Genomic DNA, 24626 nt, shown 5'->3' on the forward strand with positions numbered 1-24626 from the left:
AGCTATGGCAGTTCCGGAGCACCGGGTTCCACCTCTGCCTCTGACCGGCTTTGCGACTTCCACCGCATTAGATCTCAGTTTCCTCCGTGTAAAATGGGGCGGGAATGGAGGCTGGACCTGGGAGGCGTCGCTGATGATCGTCTCTGACTCGTTAAGTCGCGGAGTCACAAAAGTGGCGGAAAGCACGCCCTCACTTTTTGGGAAGAGTAGGACGAGGGGCGGGGCTGCAGCGAGACCCACCAGTCTCGCTTTCCAGGGGAGGCGGCGGCCAGGAGCTGCTGCTGTGGGCGGCGCCCCCGGCGTGGAGTCTCCTTCCTGCCCGCGCAGGCCCCAGCGCCCCAGCGAAGCGCTCCGGCCGCTCCCCTCTCCTAACACTCTGGTTCCCGGGCCGCCTGCGGGGACGCGGTTGGCGGCGACACCGGAGGGGGGTGGGTCAGGAAGTGGGGGCGCGGCGGCCAGGAGCGGGCCCCCGGTGGCCGAGGGGTTCGGCGACGCTGAGGGAGGGAGAGTCCGGGCCGCGCGGGAGCCGCAGGGCACCCTGGCCTCCGCAGAAACGATGGCGGAGGAAGAAGGTGACTGCCGCGGGGTCCAGCGCGCCAACGGCCGCCCGTGGTCTCGGGAAGGAGGGGCGGGGGCGCTGGAGGTCTGGGCTGGAGCTGCTGGTAGCCGCGGTCGCGGTCGCGGCCGCGCGGGGAGGGCGGGAAGGAGCGCGGCGCCTGGCGGAGGGCTGCGGAGAAATTCAGGAGAGCGGAGCAAATGGCCCGAAGTTTTGTCGGCCGAATTGGGAAGCAAAGGTGGAGCTGAAAGTTGGGAATCCGTAGCAAGAGAGAAAGCTGTGTGGGGAGTGCTCGGGAGGGAGGGGGGTCCTGAGCAGATTTCTGGTGAAGTGGGAGGCGCAGTTTGGTTTGGAAGATGCAGGTTTAGGTACTGAGTGCATATTTGGAAGGCAATTTTTAAAGGGCTGTGGATATTGACAAAGCCAGAGGCACAGGGGGCGAGGGGACATTCACCAGGGGGATAAAGAGACAGGGATTTGGGATAAACATGGCAAGATGAATTGGGAATGGGTGAACACGCAGAAACTGAAGAAAGCCAAGTTCACTTAGGTTTAGGGGAAAATGGTAAAGAGCAGAGCCATCTAAGTATTATAGTTTTGGGAGATGATGAGGCCAGGAGGCCTTTGAGGGTCAAAGTGGGTGAGCTGGAGAAAGGTTTCCATGACGCCTTCAGGATCAATGCTAAGATAAGTAATTGATTCAGCAGTATTTTATTTATAGAAAATGATCAATATGAGACAAAAATGGGAAGTTAGATAAAACTTATCGGTTAGTGATAAACAATACAAGGAATACTCATGGCATAGTAACTTCATGATAACCCCTACTAGTTTCAGGAAGTGAGAAGCAGTTAGATTTTTGCATTCTGGTGGAAAACAACTTTTTACCTTATGAGTGGAGCTGCGGATGTGATAGTAAATTGATCTAATTTAGACTCAAGTCCTTTTTTTTTTTTTTTTTTTTGAGACAGAGTTTCGCTCTTGTTGCCCAGGCTAGAGTGCAATGGCGCGATCTCGGTTCACCGCAACCTCCGCTTCCTGGATTCAAGCGATTCTCCTGCCTCAGCCTCCCTAGTAGCTGGGATTACAGGCATGCGCCACCACGTCCGGTTAATTTTGTATTTTAAGTAGAGACGGGGTTTCTCCATGTTAGTCAGGCTGGTCTTGAACTTCTGACCTCTGATGATCCGCCCACCTCGGCCTCCCAGAGTGCTGGGATTACAGGCGTGAGCCACGGGCCCAGCCGACTCAAGCCGTTCTGAATCAAGAGTACAAGGAAGGAGTTTAAAGAATTCAGCGGAAAGCAATTTTTAACAATTAAGTATAAGAAATGTTTACTGATCTGTGACTTGCTGACCTGTCCCTATGCAGGCTTGGTTCATATTTGCTTCCTCTTGAGTTTTCAGAGTGTTAAAGCTGGTGTGAATTTAAGACATTCTAACTAAAAACAGCTTCAAAACCAAAGCTCTTTGTCGTTAGTGAGAAAGAATGTAATTCCGTTTGTTTCCTTGGTTCTGTCTGTGGTTACAGTATATTATCATTTGAAATATTTCTTGATGTATTTTTCTTTTCTAATTGCAAATTTATGAGGGTAGGCTGATATACTAGCTTGTATGTTCCTATGAGTACATTCATGCTTAAAGCATTAAAAAAGTTAACACTGCATTAAAAAACCAATACTACAATACTGAAAGTCTTTAATACATCATGCAAAGTGAAAAATTATTTTAGACTATGGTTGTACTTAAATAGATCTGTGGAGCCAATATTAAAAGATTGTACCGTTTTGTAAATTTTACTTATGTGATATAAAATGATAAATGGGCCGGGCATGGTGGCTCATGCCTGTAGTCCCAGCACTTTGGGAGAACAAGGCGAGTGGATCACTTGAAGTCAGAAGTTCGAGACCAGCCTGTCTAACACAGTGAAACTCCATCTCTACTAAAAATACAAAAATTAGCTGGGGGGAGTGGCGAGTGTCTGTAGTCCCAGCTATGGGAGGCGGAGGTTGCAGTGAGCCGAGATTGCACCATTTCACTCCAGCCTGGGTGACAGAGCGAGACTCCATCTAAAAAAAAAATAAAATTAAGGCCGGGCACGGTGGCTCACGCCTGTAATCCTAACACTTTGGGAGGCCAAGGTGGGCGGATCACGAGGTCAGGAGTTCGAGACCAGCCTGGCCAATATGGTGAAACCCTGTCTCTACTAAAAAATACAAAAGTTAGCTGGGCGTGGTGGCGCATTCCTATAGTCCCAGCTACCCGTGAGGGTAAGGCAAGAGAATCGCTGGAACCCGGGAGGCCGAGGTTGCAGTGAGCCGAGATCGCCCCGCTACACTCCAGCCTGGGTGACAGAGTGAGACTCCCTCTCAAAAATAAAATAAATAAAATGATAAATGATTTTTGGTTGTAGAATTACATATAATTCGAAAGCAGTTAAATACATCTTTTTTTTTTTTTTGAGACAGAGTCTCGCTCTGTCACCCAGGCTGGAGTGCAGTGGCGCGATCTCGGCTCACTGCAAGCTCCGCCTCCCGAGTTCACGCCATTCTCCTGCCTCAGCCTCTCCGAGTAGCTGGGACTACAGGCGCCCGCCACCACGCCCGGCTAATTTTTTGTATTTTTAGTAGAGACGGGGTTTCACTGTGGTCTCGATCTCCTGACCTCGTGATCCGCCCGCCTCGGCCTCCCAAAGTGCTGGGATTACAAGCGTGAGCCACCGCGCCCGGCCAATACATCTTATATGGGACAATTAATGGGTTGTAACTTATTAAAATATTGCTTTATTCAACATATTTTTAATTCCATAAATATTTGTATTCATACCCTATTAGACGCAAGTATATAATAGTCAACAATGACTGAGTAAATTTTCATTTATTATAACGCTAGTAATAATAATGCGTATAGCAAACCTGTCTATGTGCCAAGCATTCTGAGTGTTTTATGTTTATTTGTCACTCTATACTTTTTTCCCCAAAAATTCGTATTATCTTTTATTCGCTGTGTTAAAATTAGACTAAATAGTCTGTATATTTTACTTGTATCCAGGTGTTCTCCATGTCCCATCTTGCTTACCATTCACATTCACTTAGATCCTCTTCATTGTCCAAGTAAATACTCTGGGAATCTGGTCTTTAAAAAAAATGTCTTCCTTGATGCAATAGAGGGCCAGGGTGTTTATATTTATGCTTTCTGAAAGCAATGTTAGAGCAAAGAAAGAAGTGACAACCTTGAGTAGAGCAGTATTAACATTTCACTTGGAAACTGCTATGTCTAGCCTGGATGGACATTTGAAAGCCTGTTTGTAGCCCTACTATTTCATATGAAGATGACTGGACTGAAGTCTGAAATAGCAGGTTACTTTTGTGGATGTGTAATCATCTTCATTTAGTTTGACTTTTTCTTTACAATGCTAAAAATATAAGATAGTGAAAAGGAGTGGCCGGGCATGGTGGCTCACGCCTGTAATCCCAGCACTTTGGGAGGCCAAAGCGGGCGAATCACGAGGTCAGGAGTTTGAGACCAGCCTGGCCAACATGATGAAACCCCTGTCTCTACTAAAAATACAAAAAATTAGCTGGGCGTAATCCCAGCTACTCGGGAGGCTGAGGTAGGAGAATTGCTTGAACCTGGAGGTGGAGGTTGTAGTGAGCCAGGATGGCACCACTGCACTGCAGCCTGGGCAAAAAGAGTGAAACTCCATTTAAAAAAAAAAAAAAAAAAAAAGATAGTGAAAAGGAAACCTGAATTACATCTCAGAGCTTTCCTGTCAGAACTGATAATCTCATTTGTCCATTGCTTTGGCCTTTGCTTTTTTCCACCTAGAGATGTGTGACTTTGTTTTTCCATTATGAAATTATATGAAAAGTTAGGTTTAGGGATAAGGTTGAAGAGATGAGCTAAAATGAATACTGTATTTATCGAGTCGTACTTTTGGCTCTTACAGTTTAATGCCACTAAAATTGATATGTCTTAAAATCAGTGCATGCATTCAGTATGACAGTGTGTTTTTTTTTTTCCCCTTGAAAAACCTATTAAGTAGTATCTTCAAATGTATGGCATCTTAGAATCAGGAAAATATAATATTATAGATCTTTTATAGTCCAGTGCTATTACATGATTAATCATGCAAGTGTACCTACAAAGGAAAGTTCTTGTAGTTATATCTTCCCCTTATATTCTTTTAAAATAAAATTAAAAACAATAATTTGCTTTTGAAGACTTTATTTGATTTTGCATAAATATGCGTTCTTGTTGACTGCTTCTAACTTTAACCTAGAGCAGGGGAATATGAAAGAGGCATAATGAGGAAGGAATATAGTAATATTTACTAATTGACCGAGATTTATATGCAGAAATACTCGAAGTCTGGGGTATGTTTTTCTAATAATGTCACTTTTTGTTTGTTTTGTTTCGTTTTGTTTTTTTTTTTTTTTTTTTTTTTGAGACGGAGTCTCGCTCTGTCCCCCAGGCTGGAGTGCAGTGGCGCGATCTCGGCTCACTGCAAGCTCCGCCTCCCGGGTTCATGCCATTCTCCTGCCTCAGCCTCCTGAGTAGCTGGGACTACAGGTGCCCGCCAACACGCCCGGCTAATTTTTTGTATTTTTAGTAGAGACGGGGTTTCACCGTGTTAGCCAGGATGGTCTCGATCTCTGACCTCGTGATCCGCCCGCCTCTGCCTCCCAAAGTGCTGGGATTACAGGCTTGAGCCACCGCGCCCGGCTCGTTTTGTTTTTGAGATGGAGTCTCCCTCTGTCACCAGACTAGAGTGCAGTAGTGCGATCTTGGGTCACTGCAACTCCACCTACTGGGTTCAACTGATTCTCCTGCCTCAGCCTCCTGAGTAGCTGGGATTATAGGAGTACACCACCATACCCGGCTGATTTTTGTATTTTTAGTAGAGATGGGGTTTCACCATATTGGCCAAGCTGTTCTCGAACTCCTGACCTCAGGTGATCCACCCACTTTGGCCTCCCAAAGTGCTAGGATTACAGGCGTGAGCCACCATACCCGGCCTAATAATGTCTTTTAAAATATTTTCATTGATTTCACTACTTAACATGACTACAGAATAAATGGTAGTTTATAGAAATGGATAACCATTAGATTCATCAGTCTGAATCGACTAAATGTACAGCTTTTTTTTTATCACTATGCCAGTGTTTAAAGATATTTTAGTGAACATACAAGTTTGCTATGAAGCTATTTTAAGATATGTTTATTTTATTCATTTTCCACAGTAAAGCTAGAGAACATCCATCTGATCAGCAGCAACTGATTCATTTCTCCTTCTTTGACTTCTATGTTTATTTTCACATTTCATAGCCTGAAGTTATTACTAAGAGAAAGGAAGAAAACTGTCTTCCACTTCCATGAGAAAGATAAATTATTGTACCACTTTATAACTTGGCAGGAACACTCTGTACTTATAGTATCGTAATCTATCACACAAGATGATTAATTCTAGGGAGGAAAAGTATAAATTGTACATAGTACATTCCTGTTTAACTTGGAGTCTAGTTTACTAGTTTGGAGGTAACTTCTGCATCACATTTTCTAAAACTGGAGCTAGAAGAGGAAGATAGTCTAATCCTGGGAAATTATTTTGAGACCTTCTTATACATAGATATCTTTGTAGGTTCAGCCTATTTTCTAATACCTAAATCTATAAGATTGTACAATGCTAATGATAACACAGCACTGAAATTCTGCAGAACTTTCAGGGTTATTTAAAAACAGAAGTCTAGTTTGTGATAATGTATTATGTTTTGATTTTTTTTTTTTTTTTTTAAGATGGAGTCTCGCTCTGTCGCCCAGGCTGGAGTGCAGTGGCACGATCTCGGCTCACTGCAAGCTCCACCTCCTGGGTTCACGCCATTCTCCTGCCTCAGCCTCCCGAGTAGCTGGGACTACAGGCGCCCGCCACCATGCCTGGCTAATTTTTTTGTATTTTTTTTTTTTAGTAGAGACAGGGTTTCACCATGTTAGGATGGTCTTGATCTCCTGACCTCGTGATCCGCCCACCTTGGCCTCCCTAAGTGCTGGGATTACAGGTGTGAGCCATAGCGCCCGGCTATGTTTTGATTTTTAAAAAACAGTTAAACCATAAATTATGCATTTGATACTTTAAGGTAACTAGAATTATGAGGTGAATAACACCTTGACCCCCAGTTTGGAAAACAGCTTACTTATTTTAGGATGTTTTGAAAATTGCATCATCTTGGGAGAAGAGCGTATTGGTTTACTATTAGGATTGTCAAAACACAGATTGGGGAGTGGAACTTAAATTGTCTTTTTTTGGACAAAAGATAATTTTGCAGGGGTGCCAAAATAATTATGAAAAGGTTATCTTTGATACTAATAGGTCTTAGTGGTACTTTTGCTTTGGAATAATAAAGGTTAATTGGCTCAGGATACAGATTAAAACAATTTCATACACACATTGCAATAATGTCTTAAATATTTTAAGGACCACCTGTAGAGCTGCGCCAAAGAAAAAAGCCAAAGTCTTCAGAAAATAAGGAATCTGCCAAAGAAGAGAAAATCAGTGACATTCCAATTCCTGAGAGAGCTCCAAAATGTAAGTTAGACTTGGAATTTGTGCTACTACAAAAATAGTTTAGGCTAGAAAGTATATTTTATATTAATATTTTAAATATACATATTTTGAGATTAAGTATATGCTCAGCTTTCACTAGGTTTTGAACAACCCCCAAATCTCACTGGCTTATGACAAACATTTATTTCTAATTAATATTACATGTTGTGGCTGCAGTTTGGCTGTCATAGTTTTATGTGTTGTGAAGGAATCCGTATTTGGGAAAGATTTTTCTTGTGACATAGGAAAAGAGGAGGCAGAATCATGCAATGCCTCTTAAAGTTTCTGCTGACCTGGCACACTATCACTTGTATGCACCTTTTATTGGCCCAAGCAAGTCATATAATCAGTTCAGACAATGGGATGTGAAGTATACTTTGATTACAGGGAAGTGTTCCAGGTCACATGGTAGTGGGCAGGGATGTAAAAGATTTTTACAGGGAAGGAGAAAATAGTTGTGAATAATAATATAGTTTACCACACCCTGTCCTTGTGATTTATTTCCCTCCCTCAGACAAAATACACTTACTTTTTCCCACACCCTAAAACTCTGTCTTATCTAGTCACAGCCTTAATCTTGAACCCAAGGGCTTACCTACATCAGGGCCAGCTACGACTCATTCTAATCCAGAGATCTATGAACTAAAAAGACAGGTTATCTGTTTTGTGTCAGGGGTTCCCAAGACCACCCCCATGTTTCGTTATTAGCTGGAAGGACTCACAAGTTTCAGAATGAAGTTGTATTTACAGCTATGATTGATTGGTTTTTGAGACAGAGTCTTGCTCTATCACCTAGGCCGGAATGCAGTGGCACGATCTCAGCTCACTGCAACTTCCGCCTTCTGGGTTCAAGCGATTCTCCTGCCTCAGCCTCCTCAGTAGCTGGAACTACAGGCACACGCCACCACGCCTGGCTAATTTTTGTATTTTTGGTAGAGACGGGGTTTCACCATGTTGGCCAGTCTGGTCTCGAACTCCTGACCTCAAGTGTTCCACCTGCCACAGCCTCTCAAAGTGCTGAGATTATAGGCATGAGCCACCGTGCCCAGGCTACAGCTATGATTTATTATAGCAAATAATATAAAACAAAATCAGCAAAGGGAAAAGGCCTATTATGGTGAAATCTGCAAGAAACCAGGCATAGGCTTCCAAATTTCCACTCCAACAGAGTCACACGGGATGGGCCTGATTTCCTTCAGTATCAAATTGTGACATTTGTAAAGTTTTATCTACCACGGAAGCTCATTAGTAACTCAGTGCTCAGGGTTTTTATTGGAGGCTGGTCATGTAGGTATCCTCTGCCGACCATGTCCCAGAATTCTTGACTCCCAGAAAGAAAGCATAAACTACATTGTTTGTACAAAGAGAATAGGCACTGTTGTCAGTTAGAGAATGGTGGAAACTCTCCTGAAATTGAAGTTCCTAGATGCCAGCCAAGAGAGCCTACCTTGCAAGCAGGGCTTTCTTTTTTTCATTTTTCTTTTTTTTTTTTTTTTTTGCTTGAGACAGAGTCTCACCCTGTCACCCAGGCAGGAGTGCCGTTGTGCAGTCTCTTACTGCAACCTCCATCTTGCTTACTGCAACCTCCATTTTCTGGGTTCAAGCAATTCTTGTGCCTCAGCCTCCCAAGTAGCTGGGATTATAGGCATGTGCCACCACACTTGGTTAATTTTTGTATTTTTAATAGAAACGGGGTTTCACCACGTTGGCCAGGCTGGTCAGCTCCTGACCTCAGGTGATCCGCCTGCAAGCAGGCCTTTCTCAGGAAAGTGGTCTCAGACCTGCTATGTTAACTCTTTTCTGCACATCCCCCCACTCTCAGTATACATTGTTGGACAGGGACAGGATATCCCCTTACTCCGAGATAAGGAATCTGTTGTGTTTATGCCCCAGTTGTGTTCCTGGGGAATTGTTTCCCAGTTCATTGTTCTCCATGGTCCTTGATTTTACACTCTGGAGATCTTTTCTCTTCCATTTTCCTCTATAACCATATCTAAAGATGGGTTTGGAGAATGTGTCATCCTTAAGGGCTAAACGACTTTCTCAGATTGCTTCCTCTGCACTAAAAGTTGAGGCCTATATATAAATTTGCTCAAGATAAAAGCTGTGGGTAATCTACAAATCTAGTTGAGGGGCTGGCCACAAGAAAACTGTATTTGAGAGCTGGAAAAATGAAGATCTATATTATGTCATGACAAAACATTTGGTAATACTGTTTCTTGTGAACAGTTAACAATACTATTTTTTTCTATCATTTTAGGTAATGAGATTGCAAAACAGAATGTTACTAGAGTGCCTTTGTTATTAACAGCTGCATTTGACTACAGGAAAGAGATCTGGATTTAGAATAGAATTGGTCTATTTGTAAGTGGGAATGAAGAAGAAAATAGAGAATCCCAAAATTCTGGGACTTGTATTGTTGAAGTGAGAACAGTTTATTAACCAGGCATGGTGGCTCACGCCAGTAATCCTAGCACTTTGGGAAGCTGAGGCAGAGGATTGCTTGAGGTTAGGAGTTCAGGACCATCCTGGACAACATAGTGAGACCCTGTCTTTATTTAAAAAAAAAAAAAAAGAAAGAAAAGGAAAAGCTGTTTGTCTTTTTCAACCAATAAAAGTTAAAATCAAGAAATGGGAGGCTGGGCACAGTGGCTCAAGCCTGTAATACCAGCACTTTAGGAGGCCGAGGCGGGCGGATCATGAGATCAGGAGATAGAGACCATCCTGGCTAACATGGTGAAATCCCATCTCTACTAAAAAAATACGAAAAATTAGCTGGGCATGGTGGCACGTGCCTGTAGTCCCAGCTACTTGGGAGGCTGAAACAGGAGAATCTCTTGAACCTGGGAAGCGGAGGTTGCAATGAGCCAAGATTGTGCCACTGCACTCCAGCCTGGATGACAGAGCGAGACTCCGTCTCAAAAAAAAAAAAAAAAAAAAGAGAGAGAGAGAGAGAAATACTTTGAGTAACAAAGGCTGATTAAGCTGAGTCCTTAGTGCAAAGGTCAAATCAAGGGCATAGCTGTTGTACAATTTGTTAAAATGTGTGAATAAATTAATGTAGTTCCTACTAAATCTTGTTGGACACAGGACAGGAAAAAAGAACTAAAGCTGTTGGCCCACGAAAGTTTAATAAACTCAAGCTATGTATAATGAAGCCTTTGAGAAGGCATATCTAGAAAAGATGTGTAATTTAGCCTTTGAGAGTGGCATATCTAGAAAAATTTGTAGGTATAGTTACTGGGACATAGAGCTGACTGAAATCAAGTAGGTAAACCAATACAATTTTTCTTTTCTTTGCAAAATGAGTGATTTAATTGTTTAAAAATGAAGTATAATTAACATACAATTAAATGCACAGAATCTTAGTTGTTCAATTAAATGCATTTTGACATGTGAATGCAGGCAAAACAAAATATAGAACATTTCCATTATCTCAGAAAATTTCCTTGTACCTTATTCCTATTGTTTTGATAGTTATCACTACTGAACAATTTCACATGTTCTAGAACTTCATTATAAATGGAATCATACATACTTCAGTGTCCAAATTCTTTCATTCAGCTGAGTATGTTATCTTTGAAAAATGTAATATTTTGGGCTGGGTGCATTGGCTCACGCTTGTTAGCTCATGTCTGTAATCCTGGCACGTTGGGAGGCTGAGGCAGGAGGATTGCTTGAGCTCAGGAGTTTGAGACCAGCCTGGGCAACAAGGCGAAACCCCATCTCTACAAAAAGTACAAAAATTAGCCAGGCATAGTGGCACATGCTTGTAGTTCCAGCTACTTGGGAGGCTGAGGCGGGAAGATCACTTAAGCCCATGAGGTTGAGGCTCTGGTGAACTGTGATCATGCCACTGCACTGTAGCCTGGGTGACTGAATAAGACCCTATTTCATAAAAATAAAAAATAAAAAATATAATCATTTTGAGATTCATCCATGTTGTATATCTCAATAGTTCATTCCCCTTTATTGCTAAGTATATTCCACTGTTTGAATATATAGTCATGTGTTGCTTAAGGACAGGGATATGTTCTGAGAAATGCACCATTAGGTGATTTTCTCATATTCACACAAACTAGATGATACAGCCTACTACACACCTAGGCTATGTAGTATAGCCTATTCCTCCTAGGCTACAAACCTGTACAGCATGTTACTGTAGTGAATACTGTAGGCACTTGTAACACAATGGTAGGCATTTGTGTATCTAAATATATCTAAACATGAAAAGATACAGTAAAAATACGGTATTACAATCTTACAGGGCCACCATTATATATGCAGTCCATTGTTGACTGAAACGTCATTGTGCAGGGCATGACTGTACCAAAATTGTTTATCCCTATTCCTCTTGTTGGACATTTAGGTTGTTTCTAGTATTTAGTTGTTACGAATAAGAATGCTATGAACATTCCTGTACTGGTCTCCTTGAACAAATGTTTTCATTTCTGTTAGGTAAATACATAGAAGAATTGCTAGTTAAGCTTTCGAGAGAGCGTACTGTTGAACTGCCAGCCTAGATTCAAAAGAACTCTTAACTCTTCAGGTCTTGAAATAAATGACATGTGAGCCCCTAACTACAGACTGAGTAAACTGCTCTCAGGTTCTCTCCTGAGGAGTGAGTGTGTTTTGCTTAGGAGGGAAGTGAATATTGTGTATTAAAAATATTTTGGCCAGGAGCGGTGGCTCACACCTGTAATCCCAGCACTTTGGGAGGCCAAGGTGGGCAGATCACTTGAGGTCAGGAGTTTGAGACCAGCCTGGCCAACATGGTGAAACCCTGTCTCTACTTAAAAAAAAAAAAAAAAGCCAAATGTGGTGGTGCGTGCCTCTAGTTCCAGCTACTTGGGAGGCTGAGGCACAAGAATCACTTGAACCTGGGAGGTGGAGGTTGCAGTGAGCCAAGATTGCACCACTGCACTCCAGCCTGGGTGACAGAGGAGACTCCATCTCAACACACACACACAGAAATTTAAGCTTAGGCAATATAGTGAGACCTCTACCTGTATCCCACTACTTGGGAGGCTGAGACACAAAATTGCTTGGAATCAGGAGGTGGAGATTGCATGACCGAGAATGTCCACTGCACTGACTCCATCTCAAAAAAAAAAAAAAAAATTTAAGCCTAGGCAATATAGTGAGACCTCATCTCCATAAAAAAATTAAAAAAAAAAAAATTAGCTGACAATGTGGTGGTGCATGCCTGTAGTCCCAGCTACTTGGGAGGCTGAGGTAGGAGGATTGCTTAAGCCTGAGAAGTGGTGTTTGCAGTGAGCCAAGATCGCGCCACTGCACTCCAGCCTGGACGATGCAGCAAGACTCTGTCTCAAAAAAAAAAAAAAAAAGTTAAAAAATTTGAAAAATACAATGTAAGAAAGAAAATTAAATAGTCTAGAAATATCGACTACAAAATAGTATTTCCTCCCCAACTAAAAAAATATATTTTCAGGGTAGAAAATGTGGAAAGTAGAGAAAAAAAAAACTGCATCCATAATTTCAGTAGATATAAATACTCTTAAAATTTTGGCATAAGTATGGCTTTTTTCTGTGTAGTTATAGTTTTTTTTTTCACTTTTTGTGAAATTGAATCCTGCATTTTTTTATCAACATACCATTGGCTTTTTTATGTGCCTTAAATATTACTTAACTGTGTTCTATATTCTGATAGTGACGTTTTATAATCTGTTTTTAATTTTGTGTGCCTGATCACCATTTTACAAATGAAGGGACTGGTGCACATAGGAGTTATCTGATTAGGCTGGTTTGTGACTAACAACTTAAAGTCAGATCCTTTACTTTTCGATTTTCAAACTAAAATGGTTGTATTTTAAGAGTTTGAGACCAGGACCCAGAGCTCCTTATTTTCTCTAAAATACATGTACTTATACCAAACACTGAAAGCTTGATGTCTACTCCATCTTTGACTCCTTACAAAAGTAAAATATTCAGTAATGCTGGGCATGGTGGCTCATGCCTGTAATCCCAGCACTTTGGGAGGCCGAGGTGGGGGGATCACCTGAGGTCAGGAGTTTGAGACCAGCCTAACCAACATGGAGAAACTCTGTCTCTACTCAAAATACAAAATTATCCAGGCGTGGTGGCACATGCCTGTAATCCCAGCTACTCGGGAGGCTGAGGCAGGAGAATCACTTGAACCCAGGAGGTGGAGGTTGCAGTGAGTCGAGATCACGCCATTGCACTCCAGCCTGGGCAACAAGAGCGAAACTCTGAAAAAAAATATTAAGGTTAGGCATTTATATATAGAAATTGGTTGAATATACTTTTATAAATTTCTGATTAATAGGATATTAATTGTCATTACTTCCCAGGAAATCCATTTAGAAATTTCTAAGTGCTTTTGCCAAACTGCCACCCTAGATTACTTTTCTTACTAGTTTTTATAGTTCATATTGTCTCAACATTGCTTTAATGATTTCATATATTTTTTCAGTCATGCTTGTGTAGCATAATAATAATAGCAAATATTTGCTGAGCTCTTACTGTATGTCAGGAACCATGCCAGATACTTTACACATGCTACTGGAAACAGAAATTTTATTTTGTTTTGAGATGGAGTTTTGCTCTTGTGGCCCAGGCTGGAGTGCACTGGTGTGATCTCAGCTCACTGCAACCTCCACCTCCCTGGTTCAAGCAATTCTCCTGCCTCAACCTCCCAGTAGCTGGGATTACAGGCATGCGCCACCACACCCAGCTAGTTTTGCATTTTTAGTAGAGATGGGGTTTCACTATGTCGGCCATGGTTGGTCTCAAACTCCTGACCTCAGGTGATCCGCCCACCTCAGCCTCCCAAAGAGCTGGGATTACAGGTGTGAGCCACCATGCTGGCGAAACAGAAATTTTGAAGCACTTGTATCATATTGATGCTAACATTGGATTTACTGCAGTGTTTTTGTTTATTTGTTTGTTTGTTTTGAGACGGAGTCTTGCTCTGTCACCCAGGCTGGAGTGCAGTGGTGCGATCTCGGCTCGCTGCAAGCTCCACTCCCTGCAAACTCTGCCTGCCGGATTCACGCCATTCTCCCACCTCAGCCTCCCGAGTAGCTGGGACTACAGGCGCCCGCCACCACACCTGGCTAATTTTGTTTTTGTATTTTTAGTAGAGACGGGGTTTCACTGCATTAGCCAGGATGGTCTCAATCTCCTGACCTCGTGATCCGCCCGCCTCGGCCTCCCAAAGTGCTGGGATCACAGGCATGAGCCACTGTGCCCGGCCTGCAGAGTGTTTTTCAAACATTTAGAATATGATTATTTATTGATATTTAATTAGTTACTCTATAATAGTTTGCATAACAGCACAATTGCAACATGCTATGCAAACTATTATGTATTAAATAATGTTATAAAAATAACTAAAATTTTAGTTTAGCTAAAAAAAAAAATCAACAAGTTGATTTTTACTGTCAGTCGTTCGGTAACAGAACACTGGGTTTTAGGCCTTTAGTCTCTTATTTTTTTTTATTATGCTTATTATACTCAATGGCTGTAGCAAGACTGAATCATCTTTTGTATACAAAATCCAAATGTGTCTTACGTTATTTCATTAAGAAGCAGTTACAGGCTGGATGCAGTGGCTCATGTTTGTAATTCAGCACTTTAGGAAGCCAAAGTGGAAGGATCTGTTGAGACCAGGGATTCAAGACCAGCCTGGGCAACATAGCAAGAATCCTGTCTCTACAAAAATAAAATAAAATTTAAAAAAGAAATAGTTTGTGTCCATATATAACAGTTGTATGTGATCTTTTAAAACATGATAATCAAAACTTATTGAATTGTACATTTTACATGGCTTTAGGTTTATAGTGAGTTATTCTTCAATGAAGAAAAATTCCTGAAAGGAAAAAAAAAATTTCCGAATGAACCTGTACTTTTTTTTAGATACTGGGTCTTACATTCCTTTGGATTACTTTTTTTTTTTTTTTTGAGACAGAGTCTCGCTCTGTCACCTAGGCACCCAGGCTGGAGTGCAGTGGTGTGATCTCGGCTCACTGCAAGCTCCACCTCCTGGGGTCACGCCATTCTCCTGCCTCAGCCTCTCTGAGTAGCTGGGACTACAGGCGCCCACCACCACGCCCGGCTAATTTTTTGTATTTTTAGTAGAGACAGGGTTTCACCATGGTCTCGATCTCCTGACCTCGTGATCCACCCGCCTCGGCCTCCCAAAGTGCCAGGATTACAAGCGTGAGCCACCGCGCCCGGCCCGGATTACTTTTTAATATTCATAGACTAATTTTTGTACCATCTTACCCTTTTCTTTTTCTTTTTCTTTTTTCTTTTTTTTTTGAGACAAGATCTGGCTGTGTCACCTAGGCTGGAGTGCAGTGTTGCCATCTCAGTTCACTACAACCTCTGCCTCCTGGGCTAAAGCAATTCTCCTGCTTCAGCCTCCCAAGTAGCTGGGATTACAGGCACCTACCACCACGTGGGCTAATTTTTTGTATTTTTTGTAGAGACATGGTTTCACCGTGTTACCCAGTCTGGTTTCGAACTCATGAGCTCAAGCAATCTGCCTGCCTCTGGAAATGTTGGGCTTACAGACCTGAGCCACCACACTTAGCTTCATCTTAACCTTTTTTTTTTTTTCTTTGAGACGGAGTCTCGCTCTGTCGCCCAGGCTGGAGCACAGTGGCATGATCTCTGCTCACTGCAAGCTCCGCCTCCGGGTTCACGCCATTCTCCTGCCTCAGCCTCCCAAGTAGCTGGGACTACAGGCGCCTGCTACCACGCCCGGCTAATTTTTTTGTATTTTTTAGTAGAGACGGGGTTTCACCGTGTTAGCCAGGATGGTCTCGATCTCTTGTCCTTGTGATCCGCCCACCTTGGCCTCCCAAAGTGCTGGGATTACAGGTGTGAGCCACCGTGCCAGGCCCATCTTAACCATTTTTAAGTGTAGTGTTCTATTGTGTTAAGTATGTTTATGTTGTGACACAGATCTTAGAACTTTTTCCTCTTGCAGAATATAGACTTTAAATTTTATCTTATCTTATCTTTGTATTTTATTATTTTTTTGAGACAGAGTCTTGCTCTGTTGCCCAGGCTGGAGTGCAATGGCGTGATCTCTGCTCACTGCAACCTCCGCCTCCCAGGTTCAAGTGATTCTCCTGCCTCAGCCTCCCGAGTAGCTGGGATTACAAGCACCCGCCACCACACCCAGCTAATTTTTGTATTTTTAGTAGAGACAGGATTTCACCAGGTTGGCCAGGCTGGTCTCGAACTCATGACTTCAGGTGATCCACCCACCTCGGCCTCCCAAAGTGGTGGGATTACAGACGTGAGCTACTGCGCCCGGCCTATACTTTAATTTTTAAAACAATTTTAGATTTGCAGAAGAATTGAGCAGATAGAGTTCCTATATTACACTCTCCCACATATGGAGTTTCCCTTATTCTTAACATTTTACATTGGTATGGTACGTTTGTTACAATTAAGCAATATTGATACATTATTAACTTAAGATCACATGTTATTCAGATATTCAGATTTCCTTAGTTTTTACCTAATGTCTTTTTTTTTTTTTTTTGGTTGAGACGGAATCTTGCTCTGTCCCCCAGGCTGGAGCGCAGTGGCATGATCTCGTGATCTCGGCTTACTGCAGCCTCCACCTCCCTGATTCAATGATTCTTGTGCCTCAGCCTCCCGAGTAGCTGGAATTACAAGTGTGCGCCACCACACCTAGCTAATTTTTGTATTTTAGTTTCACCGTGTTGGCCAGGCAGGTCTCAAACTCCTGACCTCAAATGATCTGCCTGCCTTGGCCTCCCAAAGTGTCACTGTGCCTGGCCCCTAATGTCTTTTTTCTGTCCCAGTATCCCATCCATGATACCACGTGACACTTGGTTATTATGTCTGTTAAGCTCCTCTTAGCTTTGATACTTTCTCAAGCTCTTGTTTTTGATGACCTTGACAGTTTGAGAGATATATTTATAGGATGCCCCTCTACTGGAATTTATCTGATGCTTTTCTCACAATTAGACTCGAGTTGTGGGTTTTGGGGACAAAGACCATAGAGGTAGAATGCCATTTTTAATCACATCATATCAAGGGTACGTATTACCTTTTGATTACTTTTAATATACTTTTTCAGATGTATTATTTCAACGCTTTGCAAAGATTTTCATTGGCTGTCTTGCAGCGGTTACTAGTGGTATGATGTATGCTCTCTACTTATCAGCATACCATGAACGGAAATTCTGGTTTTCCAACAGGCAGGTAAGAAGAAAGAATTTTGAGTATATGAAAGTTATTTTCCCAGGGAACCGGAATATATGTATGATAAGTATGACAAGTGCTGTCTTATTTATGGCTATTAAGAACAAAATGCTCCAGAAGCTGTTTTGAGAATATAGTTACAGTATCAACCTTAAAATACTAATAGTGTATTTCATAGAATAAAACTACAAGGGTGCTCCCCTTTGTGCAATTAACTTATCAGGGACTTTTGATGACAGTGAAATGTTATGGAGTTTAGTCAGCCTTTTCATAGTTTTGATAGTTCACATTTCAGAAACAATCTGTGGAAGTTTTAGTATTAAAATATTTTAATTTTTAGATCACATGATTAGAATGTTTTTGAGGGGGTTGAAAGGGATTAACAAGCATCACATAGTATTAAGATTTTGCCTCATATTACTGTGTTTAGTGTTTGGTTTTCAATCATGTATATTTCCACAGGTTCTTCAGTCACTATAGTTGTATTCATAATTTCATAGTTTGACTCTTGAATAAATTTGTTTGCTAAGTCCTCTTGGCTTTGTAGAGTTTTTAAATTTTTGAGCCCAAACTGGGTTTTTTGTTTTTCTTATTTTTTAGTCAAGCTGACGGAGTATTTTAAAGCAATTGGTTTAATTAACACCATCAAGACATTTAACTGAGTAATTACTGAGTATATCTGTCTTGATTTAGCTATTACTGTAGCATATATTATTTCCCTGAAAATGTTATGCAGATTAACTGCAGTTCTCAACAATGGATGTATGATAGAATCATCTTGGGAGCTTTCAAAGATAACCTCCCTCTCAGATTCTTAGGTAGGGGCAGTGGGACAGGCTGCGATCAGTATGTTGATAAGTATTTTCAGGTGATTATGTTGTATAGGCAGAACTGAGAATAACCAAAGCTTTGAAAATTAGAAGGCCTTCATTAAGAACTTTGTTTTACAAAGCTTTGCGTATGGGTCAGGAGCATTGGCAGAATCTGGGAGCTTTTTCAGAATCATAGACTCTCAGACCCCACTTTAAAATCAGAATCTACAGTTTAATAAGGTCTCCAGGTGTTTCATATACCCAGTAGATTTGAGAAGCACTGATTGAGAGTTTACATCTTTGAAATCTTAGAAACAAGTATTTGCATTCATAAAAAAAAATATTTTAAAGTAATTTATTTAGATCAGTAAGCCCTTGGTTCATTCAGACTGCTATAACAAAGTACCATAAGCTTATAAACAACAGAATGGCTTATAAACAACAGAAATTTATTTCTCACAGTTCTGGAGGCTGAAAAGTCCTAGATCAAGGCATGGGCAGATTTGGTGTCTGGTGAGGGCTTGCTTCCTGGTTTATAGCAGGGATCATCTTGCTGCATCCTCATATGGTGGAAGCAGCAAGGGATCACTGTGGGGCCTCTTTTATAAGGACATTAATCCCATTCATGAGGGAACTGCCCTCGTGACCTAATCACCTCCCAAATATCCCACTTTCAAATATCTTCTCATTGGGTATTAGGTTTCAGCATATGTATTTTAGGAGGACACATATATTCAGACCATAGCAAACTCAAGATGGGAAAAATAGATCTGAAAAGACTTCCTCTTGGAGAGTCACAATATATAAGATATACTGAAACTCTGAAAAGTCTTATAATAAAGCTATTTGACTTTGTTTTATCTAGTCTTTCTCAAAACTTATTTAACTACAGAATTCTTTTTTGGTAACATCCGTTAACATTTTAGGAAGTTCTGTTGATCAAACTTTGTGAAAAGTGCTCTAATATTTTTATTTTTGTATTAATTGATACATATTATGCATAAAAATAATTCAATTGATTTTAAAAGATTATAGATTCATAAAATTTTGATTCAATCTAAAAAGCACAAAGCCTCCTAATGTGATTTTTACTATCATATTCTTAGTTCTATTAGCCTGATTGTAGGAATTTTAAGATTTGCTGTACCTCTGGAAGTTCATGTGAAGAGCACTGATTAAGTATCTGCTGCTCTTGCAAAGTACTAATTAAAGACTTGCGGTTCTGGATACATAGAGATGTGGAACAGTAATAGAAAATATGACTTTCTCCTTAAACTTGTCTTTTTATTATGGACTTCTAACACTTCAAATATCATTTGTTATTGCCTGTCTCACTATTCTTGCTATTCTTAGGGCATGTCTGTGGTTTTCCTTCTAGATATTCCTGATACATATTATACATAACAAGTGATGACTTGTGATTTACAATTCATTTTAAGCCTTAATGTTTCATTAAAATTATTGCCAGATTACTAAAAAGTTAAGTTCCTCATTAATGGGGCCACTAGTAATTAAAGAAAATTCAAACATGTCTTTGAATAAAAGGATAAATATTATTAATATGTTAATTTGGAAGGTGAGGCGGGAGACAGAAGATTGAGGCTGAAATTTATTTTATTTTATTATTATTGTTATTATTTTTTGAGACAGAATCTCGCTCCATGTCCCAGGCTGCAGTGCAGTGGTGTGATCTCGCCTCACTGCAACCTCTGCCGCCTGGGTTCAAGCGATTCTCCCACCTCCCGAGTAGCTGGGATTACAGGCACACACCACCACGCCTGGCTAATTTTTGTATTTTTAGTAGAGACAGGGTTTCACCATGTTGGCCAGGCTGGTCTCAAACTCCTGACCTCAAGTAATCCACCCACTTCAGCCTCCAAAAGTGCTGGGATTACAGGCGTGAGCCGACACGCTGGGCCAGAGGCTGAAATTTAAAACCAAAAAAGGGCTGGGCGTGGTGGCTTACGCCTGTAATCCCAACACTTTGGGAGGCCAGGCAGGCAGATCACGAGGTCAGGAGATTGAGACCATCCTGGCTAACACGGTGAAACTCCGTCTCTACTAAAAACACAAAAATTAGCTGGGTGTGGTGGCGGGCACCTGTAGTCCCAGCTACTCGGGAGGTTGAGGCAGGAGAATGGCGTGAACCCAAGAGGCGGAGGTTGCAGTGAGCAGAGATCGCGCCACTGCACTCCAGCCTGGGCAACAGAGCAAGACTCCGTCTCAAAAAAACAAAACAAAACAAAACAAAACAAAAAACTTGAAATAATCCAGCCTGGGCAACATTGTGAGACCCCCTTCTTTACAAAAAAATAAAACAAAACAAAACAAAACAAAAATGTTGGCTATGTGCCTGTAGTCCTAGCTACTGGGTAGGCTGAGGTGGGAGGATCATTTGAGGTTTCAGTGAGCCATGATTGTGCCTCTGCACACCAGCCTGGGTAACAGAGAGAGACTCTGTCTCTTAAAAACAAAAAAATTAAATTTTAGGGCTGGGCATGGTGGCTTATGCCTGTAATCCCAGCACTTTGGGAGGCTGAGGTGGGCGGATCATGAGGTCAGGAGATCCAGACCATCCTGAGTGACATGGTGAAACCCCATCTCTACTAAAAATACAAAAAAATAGCCGGGTGTGGTGGCAGGCGCCTGTAGTCCCAGCTACTTGGAAGGCTGAGGCAGGAGAATGGCGTGAACCCAGGAGGCAGAGCTTGCAGTGAGCCGAGATCGCACCACTGCACTCCAGCCTGGACGACAGAGCGAGACTCTGTCTCACAAAAAAAAAAATAAATAAATTTTAAATAATAATTTCATTTTCTTTTAGGAGCTTGAACGGGAAATCACGTTTCAGGGTGACAGTGCCATTTATTACTCCTATTATAAAGATATGTTAAAGGCACCTTCATTTGAAAGAGGTATGATAATCACAGTTACATTTTTAATAACAATATTTTCCTTTCTCTTTTCTTTTTTTTTTTTTTCCTGAGACGGAGTCTTGCTCTGTCACCCAGACTGGAGTGCAGTGGTGCGATCTCGGCTCACTGTAACCTCCACCTCCCGGTTCAAGCAATTCTCCTGCCTCAGCCTCCCTAGTAGCTGGGATTAAAGGCATGCACCATCATGCCCAGCTAATTTTTGTATACTTAGTAGAGACGGGGTTTCACCATGTTGGCCAGGCTGGTCTCGAACTCTTGACTTCATGATCTGCCCGCCTCGGCCTCCCAAAGTGCTGGGATTACAGGCGTGAGCCATTGCGCCTGGCTGTAATATCAATATTTTTCTTAAATAAAACTTTGTTCTTCTATTTTAGAACCTTTCCTCCTCCTTTTATTTTTACTTGACATGTAGTAATTGTGCATATTTATGGGGAGTGATATTTTGATATTATACACAATGTATAATGATCAAATCAGGGTAGTTAGTATATCCATCACATTGGACATATATCACTTCCTTGTGTTATGAATATCCAAAATCAACTCTCAGCTTTTTGAAAATATACACTAAATTGTTGTTAACCATATTCATTCTATAGTACTACAGAATACTAGAAGTTATTTTTCCTATCTAGCTGTAATTTTGTATCCATTAACTAGTCTCTCCCTATCCTCCCCTCCCCTCTACTCTTCCCAGCCTCTGATAACCTCTGTTCTGCTGTATTGGGACCTTTCAATGTGGGGATTTGTCTCAGGATATAGATATTTCTCTTTATTGTGCTAAATTTTTAAAAATTGGAAAATGCAGCATGGAGTATTCTGTTTGGGATCTTTCTTGATAACAATATTAAATATTTAAGGACTAATGAATGACATGTTTATTTAATTACTGTGAAGCAGAATAAATAATCTGGAGAAAAATCTTTCTGTCTTTAGGTGTTTATGAACTGACACACAATAACAAAACTGTATCTCTGAAGACTATAAATGCAGTGCAGCAAATGTCTCTATATCCGGAACTTATTGCTAGCGTTTTATATCAAGCCACTGGTAGCAATGTATGTATTTTTCTTTGGACCCTAATATTTATTTTCTTATGTATTCATGAATCCTCAAATTATTTAATGCCATCCTATTGTCTTGTTCTCTTTCTGTTTTTTCCACATAGGAGATTATTGAGCCAGTGTATTTCTATATTGGCATTGTTTTTGGATTGCAAGGAATATATGTTACTGCTTTATTTGTTACAAGTTGGCTTATGAGTGGAACGTGGCTAGCAGGAATGCTTACTGTTGCGTGGTTCATTATTAACAGGTAAGAAAGCTGTTTTAATTGATTTTTTGAAACTTTTTGTGGCTGTAGTAGTCAGAGTTCTGAAAATGCCTCCCCTCCCCAACAGTCCTCACTCTAATCCTCAGAACCTATGAATATGATGAGATGCCATTCCCATGATTATGATACTTTATATAGCACATTAGACAGATTGGAAAGATGACCCTGTGGGCCTGATCTAATCATGTGAGCCCTTAAAACCAAAGTGCTTTCTCTAGCCTGTGTAGAAAGAGAGGTCAGAGAGATCAGAGGATTTTCTGCACCACTGCAGGCATGAAGCAAGGAGGAAATGAATTCTGCTAGTAGCCATTGAGATTGTGAGAGGACTACAAGCCCCTGATGAAAACTGTAGCCCTGGCCGATGCCTTGATTTTAGCTTAGGGATACTGAGCAGAGCATCCAGCCATACTCTGCTGGCCTTTGTGAGATAATAAATTTGTGTTGTTTTATGCCACTACACGCAAAAATTGAGACATAATATACCAGCATATTCTTTTGGATCTTTTTCTTTTTTTATTCATCCTAATCCTTAGAATCTGAATTTTGGGTCTTCTTCTAGGTGAATGTGTGTGTGTATGCATCTATGTATTTGTATATGTATTTTTTACCAAAATCAGATCTATTTGCAATACTGTTTTGTTTTGTTTTGTTTTGAGATGGAGTCTTGCTCTTTTGCCCAGGCTGGAGTGCAGTGGTGCGATCTCGGCTCACTGCAAGCTCCACCTCCCAGGTTCATGCCATTCTCCTGCCTCAGCCTCCGGAGTAGCTGGGACTACAGGTGCCCGCCACCACGCCCGGCTAATTTTTTTGTATTTTTACTAGAGACAGGGTTTCACCGTCTTGGCCAGGATGGTCTCGTGATCCGCCCGCCTCGGCCTCCCAAAGTGCTGAGATTACAGGCGTGAGCCACTGCGCCCGGCTGCAATACTGTTTTTTTTTATGCTGCTTTCTCTATTCAACTGTCACTGCCTTTCCATTTCAGTAACTTTTTATCTTATCTAATACCCAGACCTTATTACAGTTTCCCCGGTTGACCCTAAAATACTGTATATAGCGGATTTATCCAAATCAGGATTTAATCCAGGACTCCATAGTGCATCTGGTTGTTATGTTCCTTAATACTCTGTAAATCTAACATAGTCCCCCTTTTTATGTTGAAGAGACTAAGTCTTGTTGCATCCTGTGGCGTCATTTAGCTTTTACCTTTATCCTGTGTTTCTGTAATCTGGAAATTATGTGTAAAGGCTTGATGGGTTCAAAATAAACAGTTCTGGTTGAAATATATGGTAGATTATATATTTTTCATGTTCCATGACAGTAGAAATTATATTTAATTGATCAACCCCTAGTGAAGCTGAGATTGACTACTGGTTTGGGGGAATGGCAGTCTGATCTCTCCATTGAATAGTTATGTTTTTCTCTAATAACTGGAGAATAATCTGTGTGGTGTTTTTTAGCACCAAATGAATGTCCTTTTTACCATTAAGCATTTACCTAACAGTTGTAACACCAGTTTATAACCTTTGCCTTAAAGTGGTAATTTTATTAGGGTTTATAAAATTATATTTTTCTATTTTCATTAGCTACATTGTTCATTCTTCAAAAGTAGAATTTTTCCTCATTAACCAGGGCTTTTTGGTTACCTTCAAGTCACTATTAGAAAGTGAAGACAAATGCTTAATTTCAATTTACCAATTTCTAAATAAGAAATTAATTTAATAGCTTTCTCAGATAGTGACAAAAACCTTTGATTCTGGGGTTCTCTTTTCTAAGCATCTTTCTGTACTTATGGATTTTTATTGATTCAGTGATTCATTTTAATTGATTTCGTTGATTCAGAACATCATGAGCAATGTTCTTCTGTTGCTCAAATTGTCACAACCTTGGTTAATAGGAGTACCTTTCAGGCCGGCTCCTGAGTTCTTTTGACACAACTTCGTTAATCTTTTTTTTTTTTTTTTTTTTTTGAGACGGGATCTCGCACAGTCTCCTGGGCTGGAATGCAGTGGCGCCATCTCGGCTCACTGCAAGCTTCGCCTCCTGGGTTCACGCCATTCTCCTGCCTCAGCCTCCCGAGTAGCTGGGACTACAGGCGCCCGTCACCACACTCGGCTAATTTTTTGTATTTTTAGTAGAGACGGGGTTTCACTGTGTTAGCCAGGA

The 24626-nt window shown here is 41.1% G+C and overlaps 1 protein-coding gene across 6 annotated transcripts in view; it reads left to right on the forward strand.

The window, feature by feature from the left end:
- The first annotated feature begins 448 nt into the window (after window positions 1-448).
- Window positions 449-24626, forward strand: part of DPY19L4 (dpy-19 like 4) — an 83391-nt gene continuing 59213 nt past the window's right edge. For 4 of the 6 annotated variants that reach the window (XM_032760069.2, XM_032760070.2, XM_032760071.2 and 1 more), the window contains exons 1-6: window positions 449-572; window positions 7028-7138; window positions 17262-17386; window positions 21020-21110; window positions 22068-22189; window positions 22300-22445. In XM_032760069.2, the coding sequence (XP_032615960.1) occupies window positions 557-572; window positions 7028-7138; window positions 17262-17386; window positions 21020-21110; window positions 22068-22189; window positions 22300-22445 (611 nt within the window). In that variant the 5' untranslated portion in view covers window positions 449-556. Of the gene's footprint in view, window positions 573-7027; window positions 7139-17261; window positions 17387-21019; window positions 21111-22067; window positions 22190-22299; window positions 22446-24626 lie in introns of those variants that run through there. The other 2 variants (XM_058443782.1, XM_058443784.1) reach the window with 2 other exon arrangements.

Source organism: Hylobates moloch, unplaced genomic scaffold (genome assembly GCF_009828535.3).
Source record: "Hylobates moloch isolate HMO894 unplaced genomic scaffold, HMol_V3 SCAFFOLD_9, whole genome shotgun sequence".
NCBI lineage: Eukaryota > Metazoa > Chordata > Mammalia > Primates > Hylobatidae > Hylobates > Hylobates moloch.